The sequence below is a fragment of the Pagrus pagrus genome (genome assembly GCF_965226575.1).
Source record: "Pagrus pagrus genome assembly, chromosome: 4".
In the NCBI taxonomy this organism is placed as follows: Eukaryota; Metazoa; Chordata; class Actinopteri; order Spariformes; family Sparidae; genus Pagrus; species Pagrus pagrus.
Window position 1 is genome coordinate 7,029,182 of NC_140188.1, and position 24,197 is coordinate 7,053,378.

Sequence of the window (24,197 nt, forward strand, 5' to 3'; positions counted from 1 at the left end):
ACTTTTGTGATGCAATCTTCTAACCCATTAGAGGAACAGTGGATAAGCAATGGGAGAGGAGCCGACGGCATTAATTTGCTAGCAAACACCGTCTCATTGTTACAATGTTACATCAGAAATCAAAGGGGGATAGTTGGAGCAAGATCTCTGTTTGTCTAATTACAAGTGCAGAGTGAAGTTGGAAGCGGAGTTCTTGTCAACTCTCAAAGGCTTAACAGACAACTTTGGACTCAGATCCACATTCACAGTTGTCACTGGCAATCAGCATACGTATGCACAAAGACTAAATAACTTGTGAGTTCGTTAGGTAGAAGAAAAACCAAATATGACAAAGTCTCACTGAGACTGCCCACCCTTTATTATATAGCTCTGTATCCATTTCACATTCATCTGTGCCAAAGGATCTTCATGCCAACAGTGAACGCTGTCACATGCAGCAGTAGGCCAACTTAATCACTCATCTGCCTCTGACCTGCGCTGTCAACATGGAGGAACACAGACAGAAAGAATAACTCTGGTATTAGCCAACCAAAGTGGATTAGCATGATTTTGATGAAAACCAATAGAGTTGTTCCATGAGGACAACCCAGCACTTTGTCCTCAGCATACCTCCCGCATGAAAAAAGAAAGAAGAATCCAACAATAATTGACCTTTTAAGGCCACTGTCCAGACATCACAACATGGAGAGTGTCCACAGGATAAAAATTTGTTCTAGTGAAACTTAATATCAGCTCACTACTGAGCTGACTGCTAGATATTACAGGGTGTTAATACGTTTTTGTTGATAGTACCAGGAGTTAAAGGTTGTCCTGCACCTTTTAACTTAACCTACATCATCTGAGCACAATTGCACAATTGCTATAAATGGAGAGTCCTTGCATGTCATCCACATGTATAATCTCTGCATTTATTATCCTGGCAGGATTCAATTAAATATGATATTTATTTGGTAAAGAAGCAACCATACATTGCATTACTCAGGCATTATAAGAGATTAACAATATCATTACATTAAATTATTTTAATGTGACTGTCTTTTTTTTCTTTTTTTCTTGTGTATGCAAAGAAAGATTGCTATTATATGATTGAATATTAAAAAAGCTGATGAGTGTGTAATAGCAGCCTATACATTAATAGTTTATAAGAATGACATGGGGGAAAAAAAACAATATGACAGTCTTACCAATTCTCAGGACTTGCTGCGAAGTGAGCCAAAACTCTGCCATAAAGTACAGCAGTGGAAATAACAGTCCCTTCCTTTTCGCCATGGTCCTCCCTCCAGAGTCGAATTTAACATTGATATCAGTTTTTCTGTCCTCGGTAATTCATGCTGATAACTTGCCAGTCCTTGTATCCGTAACGAAAATAAACTGGCATCCGACCCACATCCATCCTTCACACATTGTGATGAGAAAAAGACAACAACAACAAAAAACACACACTCCACTTGCAGCTGTCACTGATCAGAAGAACTCCAGTTTTCCCATTCTAAAATCCTTAATGTGCCAGTAAGGTTTTGCTTCCCATATTCACTGTCCAGACATCCTTCTTATCATGTTTTTTTTTTCTGGTGCACACTTGAATTGTTGGCTGCAACTGAGGAGGAGGACTGTGCGCGGTGGTCCTGCAGTCAAGCTTGCACTGATAGAAAAGGGCATTTCTGGTTACAACTTTCAAAATAAAAGAAGAATTTGTGACCATGTGGCAACAATAGACACATTTTAAGACGAAGAGTATTTTTATAGTTAATTTCCAATTACATATTATATACATACATATTATTATGTATTTCTATACATTATTGTAGTAATCTGACCCTTAATTAGCCTTTTTTTAATCTTATCTTCCATTATTCATACTTTCCCTACATACAGCTATTTTCACATTCAACTTGCGTTACTTAAAATTAGAGTTGCAAAGATAAGGCTAGGCATTTAATTAAATTCATCAAGAGAAAATTAATTGCTGGTTCCAGCTCCTTAAGTGTAAGGATTTGCTGACTTTCCTTGTCATTTCTGGTAGTAAAATTAAGAGTGTTCGGGTTTTTCTTGACATTTAATAAACTAAACACTTAAACAATTAATACCGAAAACAATAATGTGAATAATAACTATTGTCCCCAAGGATTTAGTCATTTAAATTCAAATGTTAACATGGATTTTTTTCTGCATCCCCTGGTACCTAATTTACTTATTACCGAGTGCTTTTATTATGAAATCAAGCTTGTCTCTTTTCCGGTCTCACACTTACTGTCTTCAGCAGACTCGACACAGCTGAGTGTCCCTCCCGTGCAGGCGCTCAATTGAGGGCACAGCCGAGCCACTAATCCGCAAACATGGATACGTCCTGAAGATTAACTTCAAATCTGGCAACATTCGACCTCGACAACGTCTTTGCTTTGGTACACCGAGGAATGATTAAATCTTTGCTCCAGTCCTGATGGAAACGCAAATCTAATCTTCAAACTGGTCTGTGACGCTCCCTTGAAGATTAACTACCTCAAACTGTTTATCTGACACAGTCTCATAGTAAAATAAAATGTGTTCACATTACCATAACCCACTTTGCCTTTTTTTCCTTGAAGAAGAGTGTTTTGGGGTGACAGTTGAAAAGTTATATTGGTTGCTGGCTGCTCAGTTGCACCAATCAGCAACTGGTGATAATGATCCAAACCACATCTCCCCACGCAAGGGAGAAGCATCAGGGTTGTTCAATGGGTTTCTTGGGATTAGTGTAATCTCACTTAGATTTAATTCCCCAGAAATTAGCAAAATTAGTCACTGATATTCAAAATTATTTTCTGGACATGCACACTAACAGCTAGAATATCCTCAACTGGATTTTCCTGGGATAAAATATTTTATCAGACGGTCTCCTGCAAAGTTGGGTACAAATAAAGTAGCCCACATGATATCGCCACCTTATTTTGTTGGAAGAAACACAATTTCAATACACTTACGATGTTACCAAAAACTAACTTCCCCTAATGTTGAAAAATGAAGAATTTAAGAATACAGTATAATAAAATGCACTCACTCCACCATGTTTATTATTTGCCTAGGTGGCCTGTAGCTCAAACCAGGTCCTCATATTTTCAAATTATTCCCTTGGGCATTACTCCTGACACCTGCAGTGTGAGTTGGGAAGATGGCACTGTCTGTCCAGGGTTTAACACACACATCACGTTCTCTGGCGTCATCTAGTGGTGAATAATGACAGTGTCTGTGATTGGTTCAGGCCACCATGGTGGTACCACTGACGGGACATTTTACTGCCAGCAATCATCACAAATTCAAATACTTGCCCAGCCAGGAAGTCCCAGTTTACATTTACATTAACATATAGTTTGTCAGAAAAAAGATTTTGAGTTCAGTACCTACCACACCGACAATAGGGTTTAAAACAACACCTTTACTGCTACCGCAAGGTATTTAGTGACATTTATTGTTTTTTTTTTAATTTACAACATATATTACCTCTGACATTCATTTATTTTACTGTTTCTATACTGCTACTATACACACAGCCTATCCTAGCAGCAAACATGGGCAATAAGCAAAGAACATTCTGAACAGGTTGAAACAGTTTACAATGATAACCACAACAAATTAAAAAATATGCTGAACAGATGCTTACAAAGACACAAAACAAACGGCAATGATGTTCCAAACGGACAATTTCTCATAAATCTCTCTATTTCGGGAAAGTAAGCCCGTACCAGAGCTGCATGAAATCATGATGCCACTCTTATTTACAATAATAACAACAGCTGTTGCTCAACTGGATTAAATCACCATTTTTTTTACACAATAGAAATTATAAAAAGTGTATTAGAAAAAAGTTAAAGGTTATTAAGTCAGGGCATACAAGCAGAGATAAAATCATTTACCTTCATCTTGCCACTAATGTGTAGCAGTTTAAATGTTGTGACGATATAAAATAAAAGAATAGTGCTTGCTTTGTGTCTGTAAAGTTGAACTCACTCATGATTTTTCTTTATATATATACACCAGCACCGCTCCCACTGTGAGACCCTGGTTGAATTTTTGATGCTGTATATCCTATGAAAACAGGGGTGTGTGGAACCGGATGAAAACTGGACTGGTAGGATGCGGTGGGAATGCCGGTGCCAGACAGAGAATATGGTGTGGCGGTTTGGCTGATGTACAAGGAGTTGCCTGGCGTGTACAGACTTCCAACATGGTTAGAGCTTCGCATAGAGGAATGATGAGCCATGCTGCCTTGATAATACAATGAGGCATTTTCAGGTAAACCCTGGTTATAGACAACATGAGGGTTGATTAGTGCCCCATTGTTTGTGGGGACGTTTTGCATTGGTGTTGAAAGTCGTGGTCCAACAAAGCTGTTGTTCTGCAGAGAAGGCTGATGTGCGGTGGATTGCAGGCTGGAAAGAGTCGAGATAGGATGATAATTCATTACAGTTGGCTTACTGGGTCTTGGCTTGAAACTGAGCAAGTTTGCTGGGTGATAAACATCAAATGAGCCTTTGTCTGAGGGCATACGGCGACATAAGAACAACATGGCTGAGGCGAAAAGGAAGGCGCCGGTCACCCAACCGATGTAGAGAGCCTCTCCCAGCTCCCTCCTCTGGGCATCAATTAGCAAAGGATTGTAAAAATCCCTAATGATGACATGAGCTGTCCATGACACAGGGATAAAGACACAGATACATGCCATGAACTGCATACCACCTGCAACCATCAGGATAATGGTCTTGGCATAATCATTACCCTGAAAACAGGAAATACATCGCATTCCAGCCAGAGCGACAAGGAGACCCAGCCCCGACAAGGCCAGGGAACAGCACATCAGACCCCTGGCTGCCTGTAAGTCCGGGGGCAGGAAGAGCAGGGAGTCGTACACCTTACACTGCATCCTGATGTTGCTCTGTCGGTAACAGTTCATCCACAAGCCCTCCCAACGGGTTTCCATCACAATTATGTTCTCCCCGATGAAAGCTGTCACCTTCCACATTGGCATCCCAGTAGTAGCCGCTGCCCCAATCAGTCCAACCAGTCCGACACACATTGCGGCTATTTCTGCAACACCTTGAACCATTGTGCAGTGTAGTTCAGCTATGTCAAAATTCAAATTTAGTCTGAGAAGTCAGAGACGTGTCCGAGGCAGCAAGGATCTTCTCATCTGATGCAGTTTGAATGCTGTAAGAGAAGGTTTGTTGTGGGAACGATACTTTGCAGTCACCTGGTTGGCTCAGAGCAATGGGGGTAAAGAGGACCTCTGCTTATTTTGTGTTTATGGTTCCTCTGGCTATAGTGGTATATCTGTGCCATCAGTGTCTCTAGCAACAAACACCAACAAACCAGAAATACCAGAAACGGCTCACAACTTCAGAAAAGTGTTTGTCACTTGCCATGTTTTTATTCTCCATAATTATATGTGATAAAAAATCAGAATCAAACAAATATACAGTGTAGCAGAGAAACTCCTGCAGTACTTATGTTGTCCACAGGAGAGCATAGAAGACTTTCAAGGAGATGGGACAGAGAGGAATCTCTCATCACAAAGCCAAAATACAGTTACTGATTGTTGTCTGTTTATTTTGGTGTCACCTTAAAGGTCCCATGTGTAGGATTGACCAACTGAAAACCCCATCTCACCCTCCCCTATGGTGGCTGCTAAAAGGCAAAAGGCCCTTGGTTTGTGCTTTCTTGGCTACTGTAGACACATGGGAGTACCGGCTCTAAAGATATAAAAGGCTCTTTCCAAGGTAATAAAAACACAGTGATTCATAGTTTCAAGTTATTTTACAGCAATGAAAACATAATTATGAATATTGTATTCCATTTCTATCTATAGAGCCACCTGAATCCTACACACCGGACCTTTAAGCAACAGAAGAAAAACACAACATTGCCATTACATCAGTAAATATTTTCAGTATTCAACACCAATTAAATAACCCATACGTTCACTGTGATAGACTGTTACACTCAGCAGATTGTCTTTTTCTGTTTGACGATATATTTGCCTCCAGTGTATTTGGAGTTCTGCAGTTGTAACCTTAATGGAAACTCACTTTTTAAAGTCACTGAAAGTGAAATGAGGTGGAAGTGAAATGATGGTTCAAGAGCTATTATACTTGACTGAACAGAGATAGAAATATTCCCTCACTGCTCAAACATACAGTGCTGGAGTCGACCCGGAAATGAACTAAACAAGTTTTGGTCTAAAGCTATCTTTATCTCCATTCAAAGTGACTTGCAAATTCTTATCACGTGATCATGCTGTCACGTTGTGTCTGTCCGGCTTCTTCGCAAACACTAGGTCAGGTTAAGTTTCCACACCTTTAACAAGCAGTCTTAAACCTGCATCTCATGTTTACTTAGCCATTTGCTCAGTTCCATCAGTTTCCAAGAGCTCCAGGGCATCATACCAAACTTAAACAAAGACTCACAGTTGTTTTCTGATTAAATAGACACACACAAAATGTTTTGAGTCATAACTATATACATAGCTCATGTGTCAACAGCAAATAGCATTTTAACAGTAAACACAAATGCACTTGTGTCACATTATTGTATAAATTGTTATATACAGCATACACATACAAAAGTTATAACCTAATAAACAAAAAATAAGGCTGTCAGTATAAAATTTGATTTTACAACATATAAAAGTAATGAAAATAATGAATTGCCTCTAGGGCTGCAATCAATGATTTTTGTTATCAATCATCTGCTGACGATAAATCAATGAATTGCTTAGTTTATAAAATGCAAAGAATTAAAAAAAAAAAAATGCTCATCACAATCTCCCAGAGCCAAAAGTGATGTCTTCAAACTGCTTCTTTTGTCCAACCAATAGTCCAAAACCCAAAGATTCTTCATTTACTCTCATAAATGACAAAGACAAGCAGCAGGTCCTTACATTACATTTAAGAAACTGAAACCAGCAAACATTTGACATTTATGCTGGAAGAATGACTGGAAAAATGAATCCATCATGAAAATAGTTGGCTGGTTTCTTTCAATCGACCAGTTGTTGCTGCTCTAATTTCCTTAAACACAGACAAGGTTGAAATAATGATACAGTTTATTTGGAGTGATTTAAATCCATCCATCGATTTGCATTCACAGTAAATGTATTTATTGAAATGTGTATGTTTTGTTTTTTTTAACCTGAAATTTATTTTTAACATTGAAATGTGTCATAGATTGAACTCCCAAGCAACCGCCATAGAAATTCCCTTGCATATAGTGACCATAGCTGTGATAATCATTACCTCAGTCCGATTAAATGTTCAGAGATAGGCCACCCCGCTCCGTACAGAGGGGTATCTGGAGTGGTAGCTGTAGTTGGTTGATGGGTGTCTTGACAGCACTGGCTGAGGCTGGGGTTGCGGTTGGGGAAGTAGGACCAGCTGTTGTGGCCGCAGAGGCTGTGGAGGAGGATAGGCCATGTAGTCGGAGTTCCTTGAGTATATATACCTCTGTGATTCTTTGCCTTCAGACTGCAGATTGCAACAAACGAACATGCATCCTCCGGCGAACAAGAAGGCGGCCGCCACCCAGCCGATGTACAGAGCCTCTCCGAGCTCCCTGCGCTGGGCGTCGATCAGCAAGGGGTTGTAGAAGTCCCTTATGATGACATGACCTGTCCAGGACACAGGGATAATGACGCAGATACATGCCATTATGATCATGCTTCCTGCAATGATGAGGACCATCCGCTTGGCCCGATCGTTGTTTTGGATACACGATGTGCACTGCAGCCCCACCAAACTGATCAACAGACCGAGACCACCCAGGGCCAGAGCGCAGCACATGAGCCCCCGAGCTGCCTGTAGGTCAGGTGGCAGGGCCAGGAGGGAGTCGTACACCTTACACTGCATTCTGATGTCGGCCTGCCGAAAGCAATTCATCCATAGACCCTCGTAGCGTGTCTCAAACACAATTATGTTCTCCCCGATGAAGGCTGTGACTCTCCACATTGGCATTCCAGTGCTTGCTGCTGCCCCAATCAGCCCAATTAGGGTCAAAAGCAGACCCACTATCTCCAGTGCGGAGTTGGCCATCCTGTCCTCCTCCTATTCCTCCAAGCTCATACGTATAATAATGTGCGGACACGGTGCGACTATAGTAGGAAGCAGAAGATTCACTCTATTGAGTGGCTTTGCATCCCAGTGGAGGAGGAGGAGCAGGTTGATGATCACCTGTACTGCCTCCTCCCTGTGGACAGGACACCAGAATGGGAGGGGTGGGAATTGCGACCCGCTGCTAGGAAACAGAATCCCCCAGGTGTTTTTTTTTTCTTTGTATGCCTTCCACAGGAGCTGCTGTAAGCTGCCACTTTGTGTATTCAGAAGTCTCAATTTACATTCTCAGATCACACCTTGGAAGAGGAAGCTTTTTTTCTGTTTTTTTAAGGGTATTTATTAACAAGGAGGGAATTTTTATGGTGGAGCAGCTTGTTATTAGCAGTGAGCACATACCAAAGAAAAAGATATTTTGTTAATGGATTACTAGTGTAAACTACATATATAATAGACATCCATCAGCCCTGGGGCTGAGCCTAGTATTTGTACTATTTAAACTCATATTTATTCCACATATACATTCATATATAGTAAAAAAGAGCCTTTAGAAACCTTTCGTTTGTGTGTGTGTGTGTGTGTGTGTGTGTGTGTCATGGGATGGGGTAATGCTTGTGTACCCATGTATCACTGTCAGTATTGGATTTCTTGTCTGGGTCTCTTGTGTCTATCTGTGCTCTGTAAGAGGCTGGCAGTTGCAGCTCTGGCTTGGTGGAAATGAAATCTCTTGGCAGGTTTGCGTTGTGGGCGGACCTGCGTTAACAGTCTGGTTTTACTGGTTTAGGCACATTTCCACAGATAACAATGGAGGCACAAGGACTAAACAATGTAACTTTCCAGTTACACAACTGTTGGTGAAACGGGAGCAGTTTCAGTACGAAGTTTTGAATCCCAGGCAAACTCAAGAGCATTTGGCAGGAAGCAAAACCTCACCCTTAATTATTGATCAGTTTCGCCTCTTTTAATAAAAATATTTTAGTTTGAACGCACCAGTAAAGACAACGAAATTCTCTATTTTTCTCAACTTTATCCCTTTATTGGAAAGCACAAATTACCTTGTATTTAGGTCAGGATTTTGAAAAAACATATGTACATTTACAACAAAAACTCAGCAGTCAACACAAATTATTTGGAGGTATATTATCTGTAAAAGGCCTAGTGCATAATTTGTTCTCAAAGAGCATGTCGGCAGAGGCTGTAAAGAAAATGAAATCAACTGTTACCTCTGTATTGTTATGAATTAACAAATACTGCCTCAGTGACAGATATAATTTAGTCTAAATTAAGTGTATGGAAACAAACAAAGCATACAGTAATTCAGCACAGTTCATCGTGGTAAAAAACAACAACAATCATTTCCATTATGAATTTCAATCTCTGCTAAACACTTTGCCCTAAAAAAAAATTAATCTCATTCAAATAAGCCAGATCTTGCCATGTTTTTTTTCCTTTTGTTTAAGGAGTCCACAATTGTCTCTATTTGAATTTCCTCTCTAGTACTGACTTGGTGTGTATGCCACAGATCCTGGCGGGGGTGCAGAGTAGGGAGGCTGGTAGGTATAAGCTGGCTGGTAGGTGTACGGTTGGTATCCAGGTTGGTATGCAGGTTGGTAGATACTTCCCCCAGGGTTGTATACAATCCTCTCATCTTGGTCCTGGGTGCGGGGAGCATGACGGCACAGCAGGATCACTCCGGCAGTGAAAAGCAAAGCTGAGGTCACCCAGCCAATGTAAAGAGCCTCCCCAAGCTCTCGACGTTGGGCATCGATCAGCAGTGGGTTGTAGAAATCCCTGATGATGACATGGCCGGTCCAAGACACAGGGATCAGGGTAGTAAGACAGGCCAGCAGGAACAGACAGCCCCCTGACACAAGAACAATATGCTTGGTGCGAGCCCGATGGTCCACCACTTTGGTACACTTCATCCCCACTGCTGCGACAATGAGGGCAAAGGTAGTCAGAGCCACTGAGCTGCACATCAGACCCCTGGCAGCCTGGAGGTCCGGGGGCAGAAACAGCAGGGAATCATACACCTTACACTGCATCCTGATGTTGGCTTGTCTGTAGCAGTTCATCCACAAACCCTCCCAGCGGGTCTCCATGACAATTATGTTCTCCTCGATGAAGGCCGTTACCTTCCACATCGGCAGGCCCGTCACGGCTGCCACTCCAATTAGTCCAATGAAACCAATGACGAGGGCCACTACCTCACAACAGATGGCATCCCGACGGTCCTTCTTCTCAATTCTCTTTTTTTCCTCATTTACCGAGTCTTGATAATCTGAATAGGCCTTTGCCTGTTTCTCATCGTAGTAAGAGGGTGCGTAGGTTAGTGGTGGCTTGCTGTAGCCACTGTAAGCAGTGTAAGAGGCCATTGCGGCTATCACACAGTGAGCCAAAGACAAACCTTTGGCTGCACTCTCACGGCGCAGGAAACAAATCTGAGGAGAAGAGCAAGTCAAGGGACTTATACACCCACAAAAAAATGCTAACGATGCAAAGCAATCATACTGGTTGAGCTGCTTTACCGCCAAATATGCGAGGACACACCAAAGAGTGATGCTTGTTTTGAATGCAAATGCAACTGCCACTACTGACAATCAACTGTTTGGTCTTGTGATTAAGTCACTTAATCAAAAACAAATTAAATCACTGTATAAAGTCAAAGCTGATCAAAGTATTTTTCCTCTGTTTCAAAGTTTAGCCAGGAGACATTCGACAAAGTATTTTTGTAGAATTAGAGAGCAGGCAAAGCTAAAAATGTACAAAAACCATGAAAAAAAAACAAAAATCTCATTGCCATTACTGGTTGGAACTTGAAGCTGAAAATTATCCAATCAAATGTATGGCCTTTCTTATAGGGCTGTAACTAAAGTTTTTCATTGTTTATTAATCTGTCACGTATTTTCTCGATTAATTGATTAGCTGTTTGGTCCATAAAATGTCTGCAAAGGTGAAAAAGTGTTGATCAGTGTCTCCCAATATGCCCCATGACTTCCTCAAATGTCTTGTTTTATCCACAGCACAAATATATTCGGTTTACTGTTAAAGAGGAGGTAAGAAACCTAAAAATATTCTCATTTAAGAAGCTAAAATTAGAGAATTTAGCCTTTTTTCTTTAAAAATGACTCAATTGATTTATCCATTATCAAAATAGTTGGTGATTAATTTTAAAATGGACAACTAATCGAATAATCATTGCAGCTTGACTTTTTAATCAGAAAGCATTAAAAAAAATTCAAGAATTTGTTTTGGATGATCAGTTTACATGAAACCAAACTGCAGCTCTTTATTTTATGTTGCTAAATGTAGGTAGGTGGTGGCTGTTGTAATGTGCGTAGGTTATGTTGTTGCTGAATCTGTCACTCTTAAACCGAAAGCCGATAGGATGATCACAGATGTCAAGCTGTCTCCTCCTTTATTTATAAACTGGACTGAAAGGTGTTGAGCACAGAAACTTGAGTAGGAGTGGTTTCATTGTAACAAAGTATTGTCCGTTTTCCAGCAGTTCTCACCTCGTCACTGCTACACTGAAGTCTTCCTGCCCTCATAAACATAAGAAAATTGTGTGGATGTAGATAATATGTGCATGCTAGAAATATACAAGAATTCAATGAAACAAGCAAACATGGAATCAAACCTTTAATTGAAACCTCTCTGTGAATAGGTTGATGTGATTGCTTGGCTTTGAGTTATTACCAAATCAAAAGGATTAAGTACAAGTGAGCAGATAAAGGCAATCATATTAACAGCAAATAAGTACATCAATACTTACAATGTACATCAAATATCACTCACATATTTTAGTGCAGCTGTGAAGGATTTGAGTAGAAAATACAAACAGTGGAGATGCACCATTTATAAAGCAATAAGAACACAGTGCATTAGTCATTTAAACAGTTCAAATTTGTACAGTAGGTAGTGAAAACAAATGCATTTATACAAACTTTGCACACTCAATACATGTTAATTTCAGGCGGTACAGTTCTTCACACATATTCTTGATGCCCATGAAAGCTGGACGATTTCTTCTCCAGGTACACACTCCCCTCTTTCTTTATGTTGCTTGGTCCCATAAGATAGGCGTCAGCGTAGGGTTCTTCCTCCTGCGATCTACGTTTGCAGTAGCTGAACAGGAGGATGATGCCAGTGATCAGCAGAACACCAGAAGTTGCCCAGCCAATAAAGAGGGCTGCCCCAAGCTCCCGTTTCTGAGAATCCACCACCGCTGGGTTGTAGAAGTTGCTGATGACAGTGTGGCCCACCCAGCTGACAGGGATGAGCGTGGTCAAAAAGGAAAGCAGATACAAACCACCCCCGAAGGCCAGGGTGATGTTCTTGCTTTTTATATTTTCGTTGCAACAGTTGCTCTTCTTGGTCCCACATCCTGTGATGAACAAGGAGATGACAACCAGGACTATGGAGACACACATGAGCCCCCTGGCTGCCTGCAGCTCAGGTGGGAGAATTAGAAGTGAGTCATACGCCTTGCACTGCATCTTGATGTCAGCCTGTCTGTAGCAGTTCATCCACAAGCCCTCCCAGAGTTCCTCCATGACAATGAGATTGGCACCAATGAAGGCAGAAACCCTCCACATGGGCATAGCAGTGATAGCTATGGTCCCAAACAAGCCGATGAAGCCCAGGACCAGGGCTAAGACCTCCAACTTTGCTCTCATGGCTCAAAGAGAAGTATGGTCTCGTCTCTCCGTCTACTAGTAAAGACTGCTCAACCCATCTGTTTTGCAGAGCTTTTAATCTGTGATTGTATCACCATGCCTGCAATGTCATCCTACTGGTTTATGTTTACTTGACCTCCATCTCGATCAGTGTTTCGAATGCAACTTTGATAACAAAGTCTGCATTTGTTTGTCTTTCAATGAGAGTGAGCCAATCAAAAGAGTAGGATTATCCTTGGGAGAGAAAGAGTGCAAACCTGCCCTTCACCTATTGTGTGTATTCTCTTAAAGTCTGTATTATGGCAGCAACTGTAGATTATATTTCTTAATTGATCAGTTCATCTATAAAATGTAAAAAATAAAATTTAAAAATACTCATCGTCTTTTGTCCAATCAACTGTTGTAAACCCAAAGACTCCTCATTTACTATCATAAGTGACAAAGAAAAGCAGCTAATCATTACAATTAAGAAGCTGGAACCAGCAAATATTTGTCATTTTTGCTTGAAAAATTAGTGAAACAATAGTCAAAATAGTTGGCAATTGATTTTCTGCAAACACAACTCATAAGTCTACTAAAAAAAGTTTTTTTTCTTTCTTTTCTTCTGCCAACCTTGACATAAAAATAACATCGTCTCAGGAGAAACAGTATGTGCGGTCGCCCTTAAGAGCAAGACACACACCCAATGTTTTCTGTATGTCAACACGTCAGCTCTTCAGAAAAGCAGTTTATCCCGTTTGCTTCTTCAATTATCAAATGCTGGCTACGCTACTTTGACCTGTTCTTCTCTCTGTCTTTGTGAGTGTGCTATGGGCATCGGTTAAAGCAACACAGTGTTACAGTGTCTGTGTGGATTGCACTAAAGTCTAAAGTTTTTTTGAGAAGGGAGTTTGTGATACATCTGTAAACGTCTACATCACTTCAGTGCGAGGCTCATTAACTCTGTTCATTGCAGATGGAAAATTGGCTTTGTGTTCCTCATTAAAAAAATAAAAAATCCCACCTTTGCCGTACTCATTAGAAAGACAAGACAGGAGTAAAAAAACAATCATCAGTCAGCCAATATGCTTAATGAGTGGTTTTCCTTTCAACAGACTGTTTTAACTTTGTGTATGACAGTTCTGACTTGCGTTAACTGAAACTAAAATTCTTTAAACGTGACCAGGTAGATTGGCTGATGGGGGATACGGAGGAAATGTTTTAAAACGACAGGGGATTTCAAAGATCTTAACAGGAGCCACTCCTTTGTTCAAACGTCAGTTGGTCTCACCCTGTTGGTCAGCTGGTTTCTAAGAAGTAGAAGAGACAGAGAGAGAGAGAATTGTAACAGAAGAGCTCATAAAACAGGAACAGAAACTGGAAAGCCTGTGGAACAGGTTTGCTGAGTGATACTATTGTCTCATGCTCAGCTGCTTTAAATGTAAACACATCCACTCATGGTGAGAAACTCATAGCTGTGAACTCAACTATGTCAAACGGTTGTATTTTCTGTATTTGTGTGACCTTTTTGCTGCTTTGGATATTGTTGTGAGATAGATTTGATAATAATTAAAAAATATGATGCAAACGGAAGTAACTGGAAACGCAGTAAGGTGGGCAGGGCTGGTGCAGAGGCACAGGAAGTACATCTACTACAGATTATGTGTGCCACCTACTGTATGTAAATGTGACTGCACATTCTGGGGCCACAATAAGATTCATATAACTTTCTGAAAGAAATTAATAGCCTGCTATTCCCAATTACTTCCCCTGCCTACTGTAACTTCTAATTTAGTGTTCATTTTAAAATTTAAGGTTCAGAAATGGTCTGTTCAGACACATGGAAAGAGAAGCCCATAAATCAAGCTTGTGCCACTTTATCTTAGCTAAGATATGCATCTGTTCCGTCAAAACAAGGGGCATTGGCAAAGCAACCCTGTCTCATCTCAGGACCTCAGTGGATACTATTGCTGCAGATCTACAGCACAATGAAATCTGAAGTGATCTTCTCCCTTTATCTGAAGGAGCACCAGAGCTTTAATGGTGGGGTGGTGATTGACACTCCTGAGAAAGGGAATGAACCTGGCAGGCAGGGTGTCCACAGAGCTCAGAGACAAAGAAAAAGAGGAGATAGGGCTGTGAGAACCATAGATTATAGTGTCTAGGGTATGTGCAGCCATGCTACCCCATGTACAGCTTTAAATTGCTGATGAAATTGGTCTTTGCGGGGGGTTGAAATGACAGGGAAGACAAGTATCTACAACTCATAATAGACTCTCGCTCTTCTATAGCTGCACTACTTCTGTGGCAAAAAATTGTAAAGTTTTGTGAGCAGCACCAGAGGCTTTATCCTCTGTATAGTTACCACTGTAGGACATTATAGACTCTGCTACTTGCTAGATAGGAGACTAGCTCATCCTTTTTGCTGCCTATGGTTTGTAATACTAATATGAACGAAGGGATGGAATTTTCTGTAGTAAACAAAAATCTTTCAGCAAACTGTCTCATCACTACTTCTTAGGATCCTTTTAAAAACACCTTTTTAATTAGACGCACAAATGATGAGAAGCATTGTTGTTATTACTTTGCCACCCGCGGGAACACAGTATCTCCTTTCCTCATCACCTGCTCATTTGTCCAGTACCATTATACAAAACATAGGGGTTGGACAGTGTAGAAATAGCACTTTACATCATAATAGCCCTCCAGTAAATACCAGTTTGGTACAGCTCATGTTTAGTTCCTCTTGAAACTGACAAGGATCTTGATTTAAGTTGACCTGTCAGTCTTTGTGACTTTCAAGTCAAGCAAATTTCCATGAAAGTGTCTTTCAGTCGGCGGCGATTAGGGTCTACTTATAACCACTGTTCATTTTTCCTAATTCAGTTTTTTGTGATTGGCATGATAGTTTTGACACTGTTCCCCCAGTCACATTATTCTGCAGTGTTTGTAACTGACGCACCTGCATTTCATCTCTCAAAAATTGTGATGACATTTGCGAGACAAAGAGTTTTTATAAAAGAGGAGATCACAAGCAGACCCTCTCCAACGCTCACTGAAATACCCTTGACAAGACACAGTAGCTGCTTAACACAAAGAGTTGTCCTCAGGAATGATCAGAGTGGGATCAACAATGGTAGTCTTTTTCCACTATTTATTGCAGGTTTTTGTATCGTATAGAGTAGATTTTGTCTATTCACTTATCGAATTTAGGAGGCCTACATGATACAGTAAAAAAAAATCATACTGAGATTACTTTTACAGATATTGTGATGATGATGATCATTTTTACATGACGATTTTCATTTTCACTGAAAAAAAAAAACTGCAAATGATGTGACATTTTTTGTTTTTCTGTACCAATTTCTTAGCTGCTTCCTATATGCTTGATACCAAGTAAGACTACAGATGATCCTTTATCCTCTCTGTGATAATTGGGGCTTTAGCTCCTTCACCATCATTCAGACACCTAATCAGCCGTGGCTTGCAAACACACAAAGTGGCTCTTAATGTCCTCTGAAGGTTCAGTTTTATTTTTTTCCTTTTGTTCTGGAAAAGCAGTCTGCCTTTGTGAATTGCTTTGAGGCAGGAGAGCATCGATTCGCTGTTTAGTTCTGTCGTTCTCAGTCATGTCTCAGCACATCGGGCATTTGTGTTTTGCTTACATCACAAAATGTTTTGCAGAGCTGCAGAGGATGAGTTAGGCTTTTGAGTGAAACCACGATGAAACAATAAATCACTACAGAGAGATGCTTTGAATTATAAGTAGGAAACAACTGTATTTATTATGATATCAATACATTTTTCTATATACACACAGTAATAAAAATGCAGTCTTAGTAGCACAATGAATTGTTTACAAGTATGACTTCTTTCACTGTTCAGACATACTGCAAGTCTTTTCCCTTGATTGCTTGAGCAAATTTGGACTTTCTTTGTGAAAAAATGATTACTTATGTATTCTGCTAACAAATTAATTTACATATGAATAAATAAAAAAAACATTGCTTTGTAATCCATTACCAGTGAACAATCTTTTTGAACACACATGACCTTTTTAAAATAGCTGATGTGCAAATTCTCTAGAACACAGAGTGTGCACGCAAAGTGTTAACAATGAAATGTAACATCGAGCATTCTTTAAATGGCAATACTGAAGAGCAAGAAGGAAAAAAATACAAGAAAATTGCTTCACAGTAAACAAAAACATGAAACAGCAAATTCAAGTAAAACAGGATTATGTTAAGTTAAAACAAATTAAAATCCCCTAGCCTCTGTGACATAGGGACTATTACATATTTCTGCTATTAAATGTAACAAGAGAACAACCAAAATACTTTCCAGGCTAAAAAGATAGCTTTAAGTCTGTAAAACAAGAGATCAAAAACTTATATTATACATAACCAGGAAATCTGTTCTCAAAACATGTCAGTGTATATTCATGTGAAAATGTACAAGTACAGTAAACTATGCAAGACAAGACTGTCCTTTGCAATTATTTATTCTATTTCTTTAAGGACAAATAATATACAGCCCTTAACTATGATAATATCTCTGAGTCACACAGACAAAACAAATATTAATGTTCTCACAATACCCAAATTTGGCAACAGCAGGCAGGACTATAGAATGCTGCCCAAATGTGCAAACCATGCCAATCAAAGCAACTGATTAGATTCCATGATTGTACCATTAGTTCATCTCTCAAAGCTTACACTTGACTTCTGTATGACAGCATTTGATTTGGGATAAAGCTCCCTCATTCTCGATTCCTGTATTGCTCCACTGGTGATCTTACCTGTACAAAAAGCATTCAGCAAAAGTAAGGTAAGGAAGGATATATCTTCTACTAGCTGTGCGATATACGTCAATGCCCATGCATTGTTTGTGAAGACTGATGACTGATCTTTATGAAGACCGTGTAAAGCTGTTTAAGACACTCGCTGTCCGCCCGTCTTCTTCAGCTTTTTATGTTGCACAGTCTGGGGACGAACCGGATTGCTTCCTTCGTACCCAAATCTCATCGTTCTCAGTTTGCTCCACGTTTTCATCAATCAGCTTCATATCATCAGGTGTCTCACTGACTGACGGGGACTTGAGGCTCTCGCTCTCCTCAGTTTCCTCACTTGCTAAGGACAAAGCCATGACGGGGGTCTCCAGGTCGACCTCAGCGGATGGCGCTCTGGGTGTCTGGCAGAACTCATCATCGTCATCGCTAAGGATGTCTGTCTCCTTCACCTCCTCTCGGTCCTCATATTCTTCTAGGTCGAACTGTTCTTCCACCCAGCGGTCTGTGTCACCTGCTAACTCAGACTGCTGCTGTTGATCTGGTTTGTCATCCTGCTGCAGCCGATTTGAGTCGGGCTCCTGTGGTGAGGGGAGGTCCTGTTCAGGCTCGCCATCAAAAACAATGTCTGTGTCTATGGTGAAACGGTTGCGTACTAACTTCCTCCGGCCTAGAGTCCTGGTTGGGGCAGAAGCTGCAAAAAACAGGAGATCATGCATCACGTAAATAATAGAAAATATTATATTGAAATTTACAGGCCATTACTTTGGATTTTGGTAACTCATAGAGCTGCAACGATTAGTTGATTAGTTGTTAAACTATTAAATTAATAACTTCAGTAATCAGTTTGAGTAATTTTTTAAGAAAAATAAATTCTCCAATGTCTTAAGCTTGATCATTTGCTGGTTTCTTTACTCATCTATGTAAATTGCATGTCTTTGGATTGTGGACAAAACAACATTTGAGGACGTCAATTTGGGCTGTAGGGAACAAAACCAAACAACTATTCAGTTAATCAAGAAAATAATTGATAGATTAATTGGCAATGAAAAATAGTTAGTTGCAGCCCTAGTGACATAACATTAGTAATGGTCATTTTCACATTTTGAGGACTAAATGAATAAAACTGCAGTCAGTTTGACAACAATGAGCTATACTGGTGTATGTCATAGTATAATAACAGATTTGACTTGGGTTGTCTTGTCTGGACAGGGTTGTGTATTAACATATTCTAACTGTGCTGATACAAAAAAAGAGCCGTTTTGAATAATAAATCTTGGTAACAGCTACAAACTACTAATTGGAGTTAAAAGCATAAAAAGATGTTCAAAGCAAGCTTGAAAGAATATTCTCTTAAATAAATAACATGAGCTATAGTTTGTTTCAATGCAGGCATCTAGCCACATATAAATTAATGGTGTGGTTGAAGTCATAATGAGCGTCTAAAAATATGTTATTGTTTTTTGTTCACACTACACCAACGCATCCTATCTGTATCTGGTAAGAAGGAATTCATAATTGGGACACTTGGAGCTGAAGGGTGCATGCAGCCACAGACTGGCATTTACCTGCTCTATTTATGGCGGGACGGGCTCCCTTCAGGGCACAAAGGCGCTTTCCTCCAAAGGGTACGTACTGCTGGTTGAGGGGTAAACTCTCTGTCTTTAGGAGCTGCCGGCGGTGCTTCTCCCTCAAGATAGAATGAACTGTCTTTAAAAAGTCTTTTCTGCTCTCCGGAGAGCTGAGGGAGATAGAAGGGCACGTTATCAATTTGTCACTCTTTAGATAACAGCAGACAGGACTGTATCAGTGCAAGCGTCAATCTGCAGAGGAATTCAACCTCCATTAGAAGATATCCTCACCTACAGCACAGCTGAAATGCCCTCTCTGGCCTTCCCTCTGACTCCGACTTTGTGTGGACAATCTCACACACAGCTGAGCCCTCACCATCTGAGGAAGAAATCAACACTTGTGACCTTATGTTCAGAGCAATCTTGTAAGGTTTTCTGAAGTAATCATTTCTGGTTCTTGAAGGAAAAAAAAAGTCTGTATTTCAATAAGGTAATCTACCTGCATTGGCCAAGGACCTGACTTGAAGGGCATCAGTTGGGATCATGTGACGGAATCGGAAAGGGTCTTTTTCTTCTGAAGATACAGCTACTCGATGGGAGCCACCCTAAAATCATTAAAAGAAGTTGATTATTTTTGTCATTTTTCCTTTGAAACTATGTTTGTGAAATGAGCTGCATCCAGTTCAAATCTTTTTCAGGTGACCCACTGGGCTGATTCTGAAAGTGGCACATTTGCAAAATGAATTAATGATGCTGTAACAGATTATATTTTAAAATCGGGCTGTGGTGTTGTTGATGACTTCTTGATTGTATGAAAACGTACCATTTTCTTTTTCTGCTTGGATCCGTCCTTGCATACAAAGACCACTGCTGTTTTAAAAACTAAAAAGCAATGGGGAAAACATCAGTTATCATGGAAAGGCAACTTACGTCATATATATCATACACATTACATCATCATGCAAACTAATCCTGAACATACCAAATGTAGCCATCTGGGGCTCTTTTTTCCATTTTCCTAAGGAGGCAGGGGGGTTGATCCAGGTCACACTAGTATGGAGCAGCAGGTCACCCATGGACAGATCAGCAACCTGGCAAAAGGAACAATATCAGCCGTCAGTCCACTTCAACCCTTTATTTGACAGAATAGAGCCAATCCACTTTTGTCCAACCTACCTCTTTCTTTTCACCACTCTGCTCAGTGATGAGCTGATCAAACACTGCTCCAAACTCCTCATGGATCTTCTGCATCTCGTTGATGTGGCTGGCAACTTTATTCATGGCTTTCATGGCAACTTCAGATGAGCAGAAAACACGGTTAGGGTTGAATTGTTGTGACTGTATGCATTTACCCACGTTCACCCGTCAAAATGATTTAATCTTGTCAGTCAGCCTTGTGACCGGGACTTACCATCTAGATGGTAGTGCTCTTCACTGTCTGGGTCTGTGAGTGAGTAGAGCTCCTTCAGCAGGAGGGGATACTTCAGCACCCTCTGGATGGGTTTGATCAGGTATGACTCCAGGGTGGAAGAGTGCTGCTGCTTGGGGTTGCGCTCATCCAGGAAGGCCTTAAAATCGGTATCCGTTTTGGCTGGAATGACCAATAAAAAACACTTATTGCACAACTTCCGCAAAGACGACATCTGACGACCAACTACTTTGTACGTTCTGCGCCTGCATGATAGGAAATAACCCCATGCCACCAGGGGGCAGTAGTCCGTATTCGTCACTCAAAAAGGCAAACGGGAAGACTCAGGACTGTGGACATACAAACCATTATGGTAAAGCAGCGTTTGCCTTTCATTTTCTCGCCACTCTTGCTAATAAGAGCAATTTCTAATCAACACTGTGATAAAAAGTTGCAAATGGCAATGACTTTGTCAGCCTTTGGGAGGCAAAAAATTGGGAGAAACAACACTAGATGGGTGAAATCACCAACAGCGACTGTCAGCCTAGTGTGTCATGGCCGTTAAACATGTTGACCTCGTGCAAACTCAGACCCAGTTATTGTTTTACTTTGTCTTGCATAAGACACAACCTACAGCCAAGTCGAAAGAATGTAACTACCACCTTTTTTTGTCGACAAGTAATTTTATCTTTTATATTTTTAAGAGGCAGCTACAACTGGGCATGAATAATCTGTTTACTGCTTTAGAAACAACTTTATCCAAAGTAGTTGACTCATTGAATGTAAATGCCAAAAACAAAGCCATCCACTTGAGTGTTAAAGGGAGTGGGTGTATTAGCAAGAGAACAGACTGTTCAAAACTGCTCATTATATATTATATAATGTTGCAGGGCTTTCTAGCCCTGGGAGCCACCAGCTTGAAAGTATGTAGAGGTCAAATGGACAACTGTCTGGCTGACAACTCTACAGACCAGATTTATGGAGCCTTGCAGGAGATGGCAGATGGTTGATGGATAAATACATCCTCTCCTTTGAGCCAAGGAGGAATGTGGACTGAAGAGCACATTTACTCACCCTTTACGAGGACCTTAGGGACTTTGGTGTGGCTGGCGCAGAAAGCACTGTAGATTTTGAAACGGTCAGCATAGTACAGGAAAGAGCCTCCCAGAGAGAAGAGGATTTTCTGTGAAAAGGGAAAAAAGAAGTCAACCAGTGGTTATACAACAGTTTATGGGTGTTTTAAATGGTTGTTGCTGGTCATATATTTTGGTGAATGTTTCACAAAGAAAAGGGTATACCTTGAACTGATCAACTCGCTCCAGCTTCTCTAGATCTGGAACCAGTCTGGTCCCATCTTCCAGGGTCTTGAGAAATTCCACTTGAAACTCCACCATTTCCGGCAAGTTCCCAAACAGTACATCCAGCTGGAGGGAAAAAGCATTTGAGAAAATGTCAATAAACGTAATACACACACGACTTCTCTGCATTTTACGGAATTCTGTAACATTTCTCTTTTTGTGGTTCATCCAATACTGGTCCATTGCTATAGCTAGAGCATGGAAGTGCTCACAATGTAATACAATTAAATTAATTTCATTATTGCTAATGCATGAAAAACATCTCTTTACTTTGCAAACCTCCCCCTCTTTCTCTCATCATCCACTCCTCTTGTCCTCGTACACAGCTGCTCTTCTCATGATTATGTAACCCACTTTTCTTCGAAACATTTCAACAACTGTTGGCATTTAAAAGCCAACTACTCCTCAAAGGCTCACAGGGAACATCTGACATACCTCATCCTGCGTGAGGAAGGTCTCTTTCTGCAGTGGGGTCAAATACCTCCCGATCAGGCAATTGAGATCCTGGAAGACAAGAATGAATGTTGTTTGCGTCAGGGTTGTCCAATTCATTACGTGAAATGCAGACATGAAAAATATGTAGCTTTACATAAATCTTAAATATTCCTCACAACAAAACAGTGATTAAGGTGCAAGAGAGTCCCTCCTAGATCAAAGAAGAGGGGGCCTTTTGGATGCCTTTCTTTAAAGGGAAGGAAGCTATATGGAAATTAAATAAATTACGATGGCAACGGTTACCTAGGATGAACTGTCAAAGCCCATGAGATTAATTAGTAGCTCTGCTAATCTAAATTCTCCAAAGAAAGATGGCTGGCCAAACAAAACACTGCACTGTAATTTACATATTTCTCATCAATCTTATTATTTAATAACCAGCTCAATCAACCTCCTATTTACTTTCTAATTATTGGTGTTAAATAAGAGGAGCTTAAAACATGTCCATTTTATTAAGATATAACTTAAGTCTTTGCGAGAAGGTAAGATGTCTACACGGAATAGACAAGATAATGGTTACTTCTGAAAATCTTGCTTAAAAAATAAATCTGTACCTGAATTTTTCATTTAAGATGTCTCAAGTATTCGTCTTGAAAATCATGACAACATGTGCCAAACAAACTGCAACACCAACACAAGCTGAAACTAGAATATGACGCAGCCTATAGTATTTGGCAAATAAAGCTAACGAGCCAACTTAATATGCCAAACCAAGTCCTTCTTTATTTATTGTTTACATTATTTTGTCTACCCCTGTATTACAATAGCTGTTTGACTGCCTAGTCCCAAACTGCTAACTGTGCGCACAGACACACAAAAGCAATGTCCATTTGACTGTGGGTAATTAGGAATAACAGCCCAAGCTCACCTAAATCAAAAACAATCCCCTCTGAAGGTTCTACAGTACACCATCTATCATGCATAATGTGATTTCTATAATAAGTATCTCTACGTATACAGGTGCCACCTGTAATGAGGTATAACATTTTAGATAGCCTTGACATTATTCCATTATATGGTCTCTCTAACCCAGTTATTCCACTGAGCCACATCTATACTGGGCAGAAAAAGATTAGGCAATATCCAGGCAAGGGCACAGCTGTGTCCCCCTCGTATCTCCTGGGACATAGAGATAAATATGGATTGGTCATGTGGAATAGGTAATGTGTAAGACTAACACAACCCGAGGCAGACAGAAACACAGATCGATCGACAGGAGGAACGCACACACAAACACCATCTGGACCTTACAAATAAGATGAGTGATACTGACTTTGACATAGGTGCGTTCGGTCTCCACGAGTTCACAAATGACTTTGCGGAGCTTGTCGGCATCAGAGAGCTGTCGAGGAGTTGCAGGAGGTGGGAAGGGCGAGTCCGGGCTAGGCGAAGAGGACACACACTCCGAGGGATTCATGTCATGGAGACTGCGGCAGAAAGCAGCGACTTGCTCTGTACTCTGCAAATCGAAGAGGGAAAGAATAGTATGGTATGATAAATTATGCAATTCCAACTTGAAGGCAAAAGAAGTCAAATCCACAACATCGAGCGATCAGCACAGAAGCAGCACCTCAAATGCGAACATGCAGGTGTTACTTTCCACCTACTGATGTACACGGATTCATGACTGTGCAGAGAGTGAGCCTGGAAAGAGGCAGAGAGGCAGCTCTAAAAAAATCATTTGCACTAATTTGGTCTATTTTCAGTCTGTCATAACAATGACTCTCCGCCTCTCTCTCTTTCACTCACATCCCCTCTTTTCCCTGGTGTTTTCCTCCTACTGATGGATCGGTGGTGTATGATGATTCATCCCTTTTCACGAAATCAAAATATACACACAACAGTG

The 24,197-nt window shown here is 40.5% G+C and overlaps 6 protein-coding genes and 1 long non-coding RNA gene across 11 annotated transcripts in view; 1 reads left to right on the plus strand and 6 right to left on the minus strand.

Annotated features, from left to right (window-relative positions):
• Positions 1-1,594, minus strand: part of LOC311256386 (glutamate receptor ionotropic, kainate 1) — a 28,089-nt gene extending 26,495 nt beyond the window's left edge. The window contains exon 1 of the mRNA XM_084351413.1: positions 1,185-1,594. Within this exon, the coding sequence (XP_084207539.1) occupies positions 1,185-1,269 (85 nt within the window). The 5' untranslated portion in view covers positions 1,270-1,594. The remainder of the gene's footprint in view (positions 1-1,184) is intronic.
• Positions 1-24,197, plus strand: part of LOC311256387 — a 40,392-nt gene that overhangs the window by 13,236 nt on the left and 2,959 nt on the right. Inside the window, exon 5 of one of the 3 annotated variants that reach the window (XR_014622493.1) lies at positions 2,261-2,510. The exons of 1 other annotated variant lie outside the window; for it this stretch is intronic. This is a non-coding gene — a long non-coding RNA (uncharacterized lncRNA). Of the gene's footprint in view, positions 1-2,260; positions 2,511-24,197 lie in introns of those variants that run through there. One more of the 3 variants, XR_014622494.1, reaches the window with a different exon arrangement.
• Positions 3,998-5,080, minus strand: LOC311256269 (claudin-8-like; the record flags this gene model as incomplete). Its single annotated transcript, XM_084351150.1, has 1 exon — positions 3,998-5,080. One exon carries the CDS (start codon positions 5,078-5,080, stop codon positions 3,998-4,000), a length of 1,083 nt encoding a protein of 360 aa, XP_084207276.1.
• LOC311256059 (claudin-4-like) lies at positions 5,380-8,057 on the minus strand (the record flags this gene model as incomplete). Its single annotated transcript, XM_084350813.1, has 1 exon — positions 5,380-8,057. One exon carries the CDS (start codon positions 8,055-8,057, stop codon positions 7,284-7,286), a length of 774 nt encoding a protein of 257 aa, XP_084206939.1. The 3' UTR covers positions 5,380-7,283.
• LOC311255930 (claudin-8-like) lies at positions 9,094-10,492 on the minus strand. The gene has a single exon (XM_084350635.1). The coding sequence runs from the start codon at positions 10,448-10,450 to the stop codon at positions 9,569-9,571; it is 882 nt and encodes a 293-aa protein (XP_084206761.1). The 5' UTR covers positions 10,451-10,492; the 3' UTR covers positions 9,094-9,568.
• LOC311255684 (claudin-17-like) lies at positions 12,065-12,754 on the minus strand (the record flags this gene model as incomplete). The annotated part of the gene is made up of 1 exon (XM_084350333.1): positions 12,065-12,754. The coding sequence occupies one exon, from the start codon at positions 12,752-12,754 to the stop codon at positions 12,065-12,067; it is 690 nt and encodes a 229-aa protein (XP_084206459.1).
• The window catches only part of LOC311256385 (rho guanine nucleotide exchange factor TIAM1-like), a 46,013-nt gene continuing 38,302 nt past the window's right edge, over positions 16,487-24,197 (minus strand). For all 3 annotated transcript variants that reach the window (XM_084351410.1, XM_084351412.1, XM_084351411.1), the window contains exons 16-27: positions 23,625-23,810; positions 22,292-22,360; positions 21,797-21,922; positions 21,573-21,681; positions 20,502-20,681; positions 20,267-20,385; positions 20,073-20,181; positions 19,914-19,972; positions 19,590-19,695; positions 19,382-19,469; positions 19,088-19,260; positions 16,487-18,213 (exon numbers count right to left, since the gene is read on the minus strand). In XM_084351410.1, coding sequence (XP_084207536.1) covers positions 17,702-18,213; positions 19,088-19,260; positions 19,382-19,469; positions 19,590-19,695; positions 19,914-19,972; positions 20,073-20,181; positions 20,267-20,385; positions 20,502-20,681; positions 21,573-21,681; positions 21,797-21,922; positions 22,292-22,360; positions 23,625-23,810 — 1,836 coding nt within the window. In that variant the 3' untranslated portion in view covers positions 16,487-17,701. The remainder of the gene's footprint in view (positions 18,214-19,087; positions 19,261-19,381; positions 19,470-19,589; positions 19,696-19,913; positions 19,973-20,072; positions 20,182-20,266; positions 20,386-20,501; positions 20,682-21,572; positions 21,682-21,796; positions 21,923-22,291; positions 22,361-23,624; positions 23,811-24,197) is intronic.

Coding starts and splice junctions, on each gene's coding strand:
- LOC311255930 (XM_084350635.1), bottom strand. CDS start 10,450: ATGGCCTCTTACACTGCTTACAGTGGCTACAGCAAGCCACCACTAACC.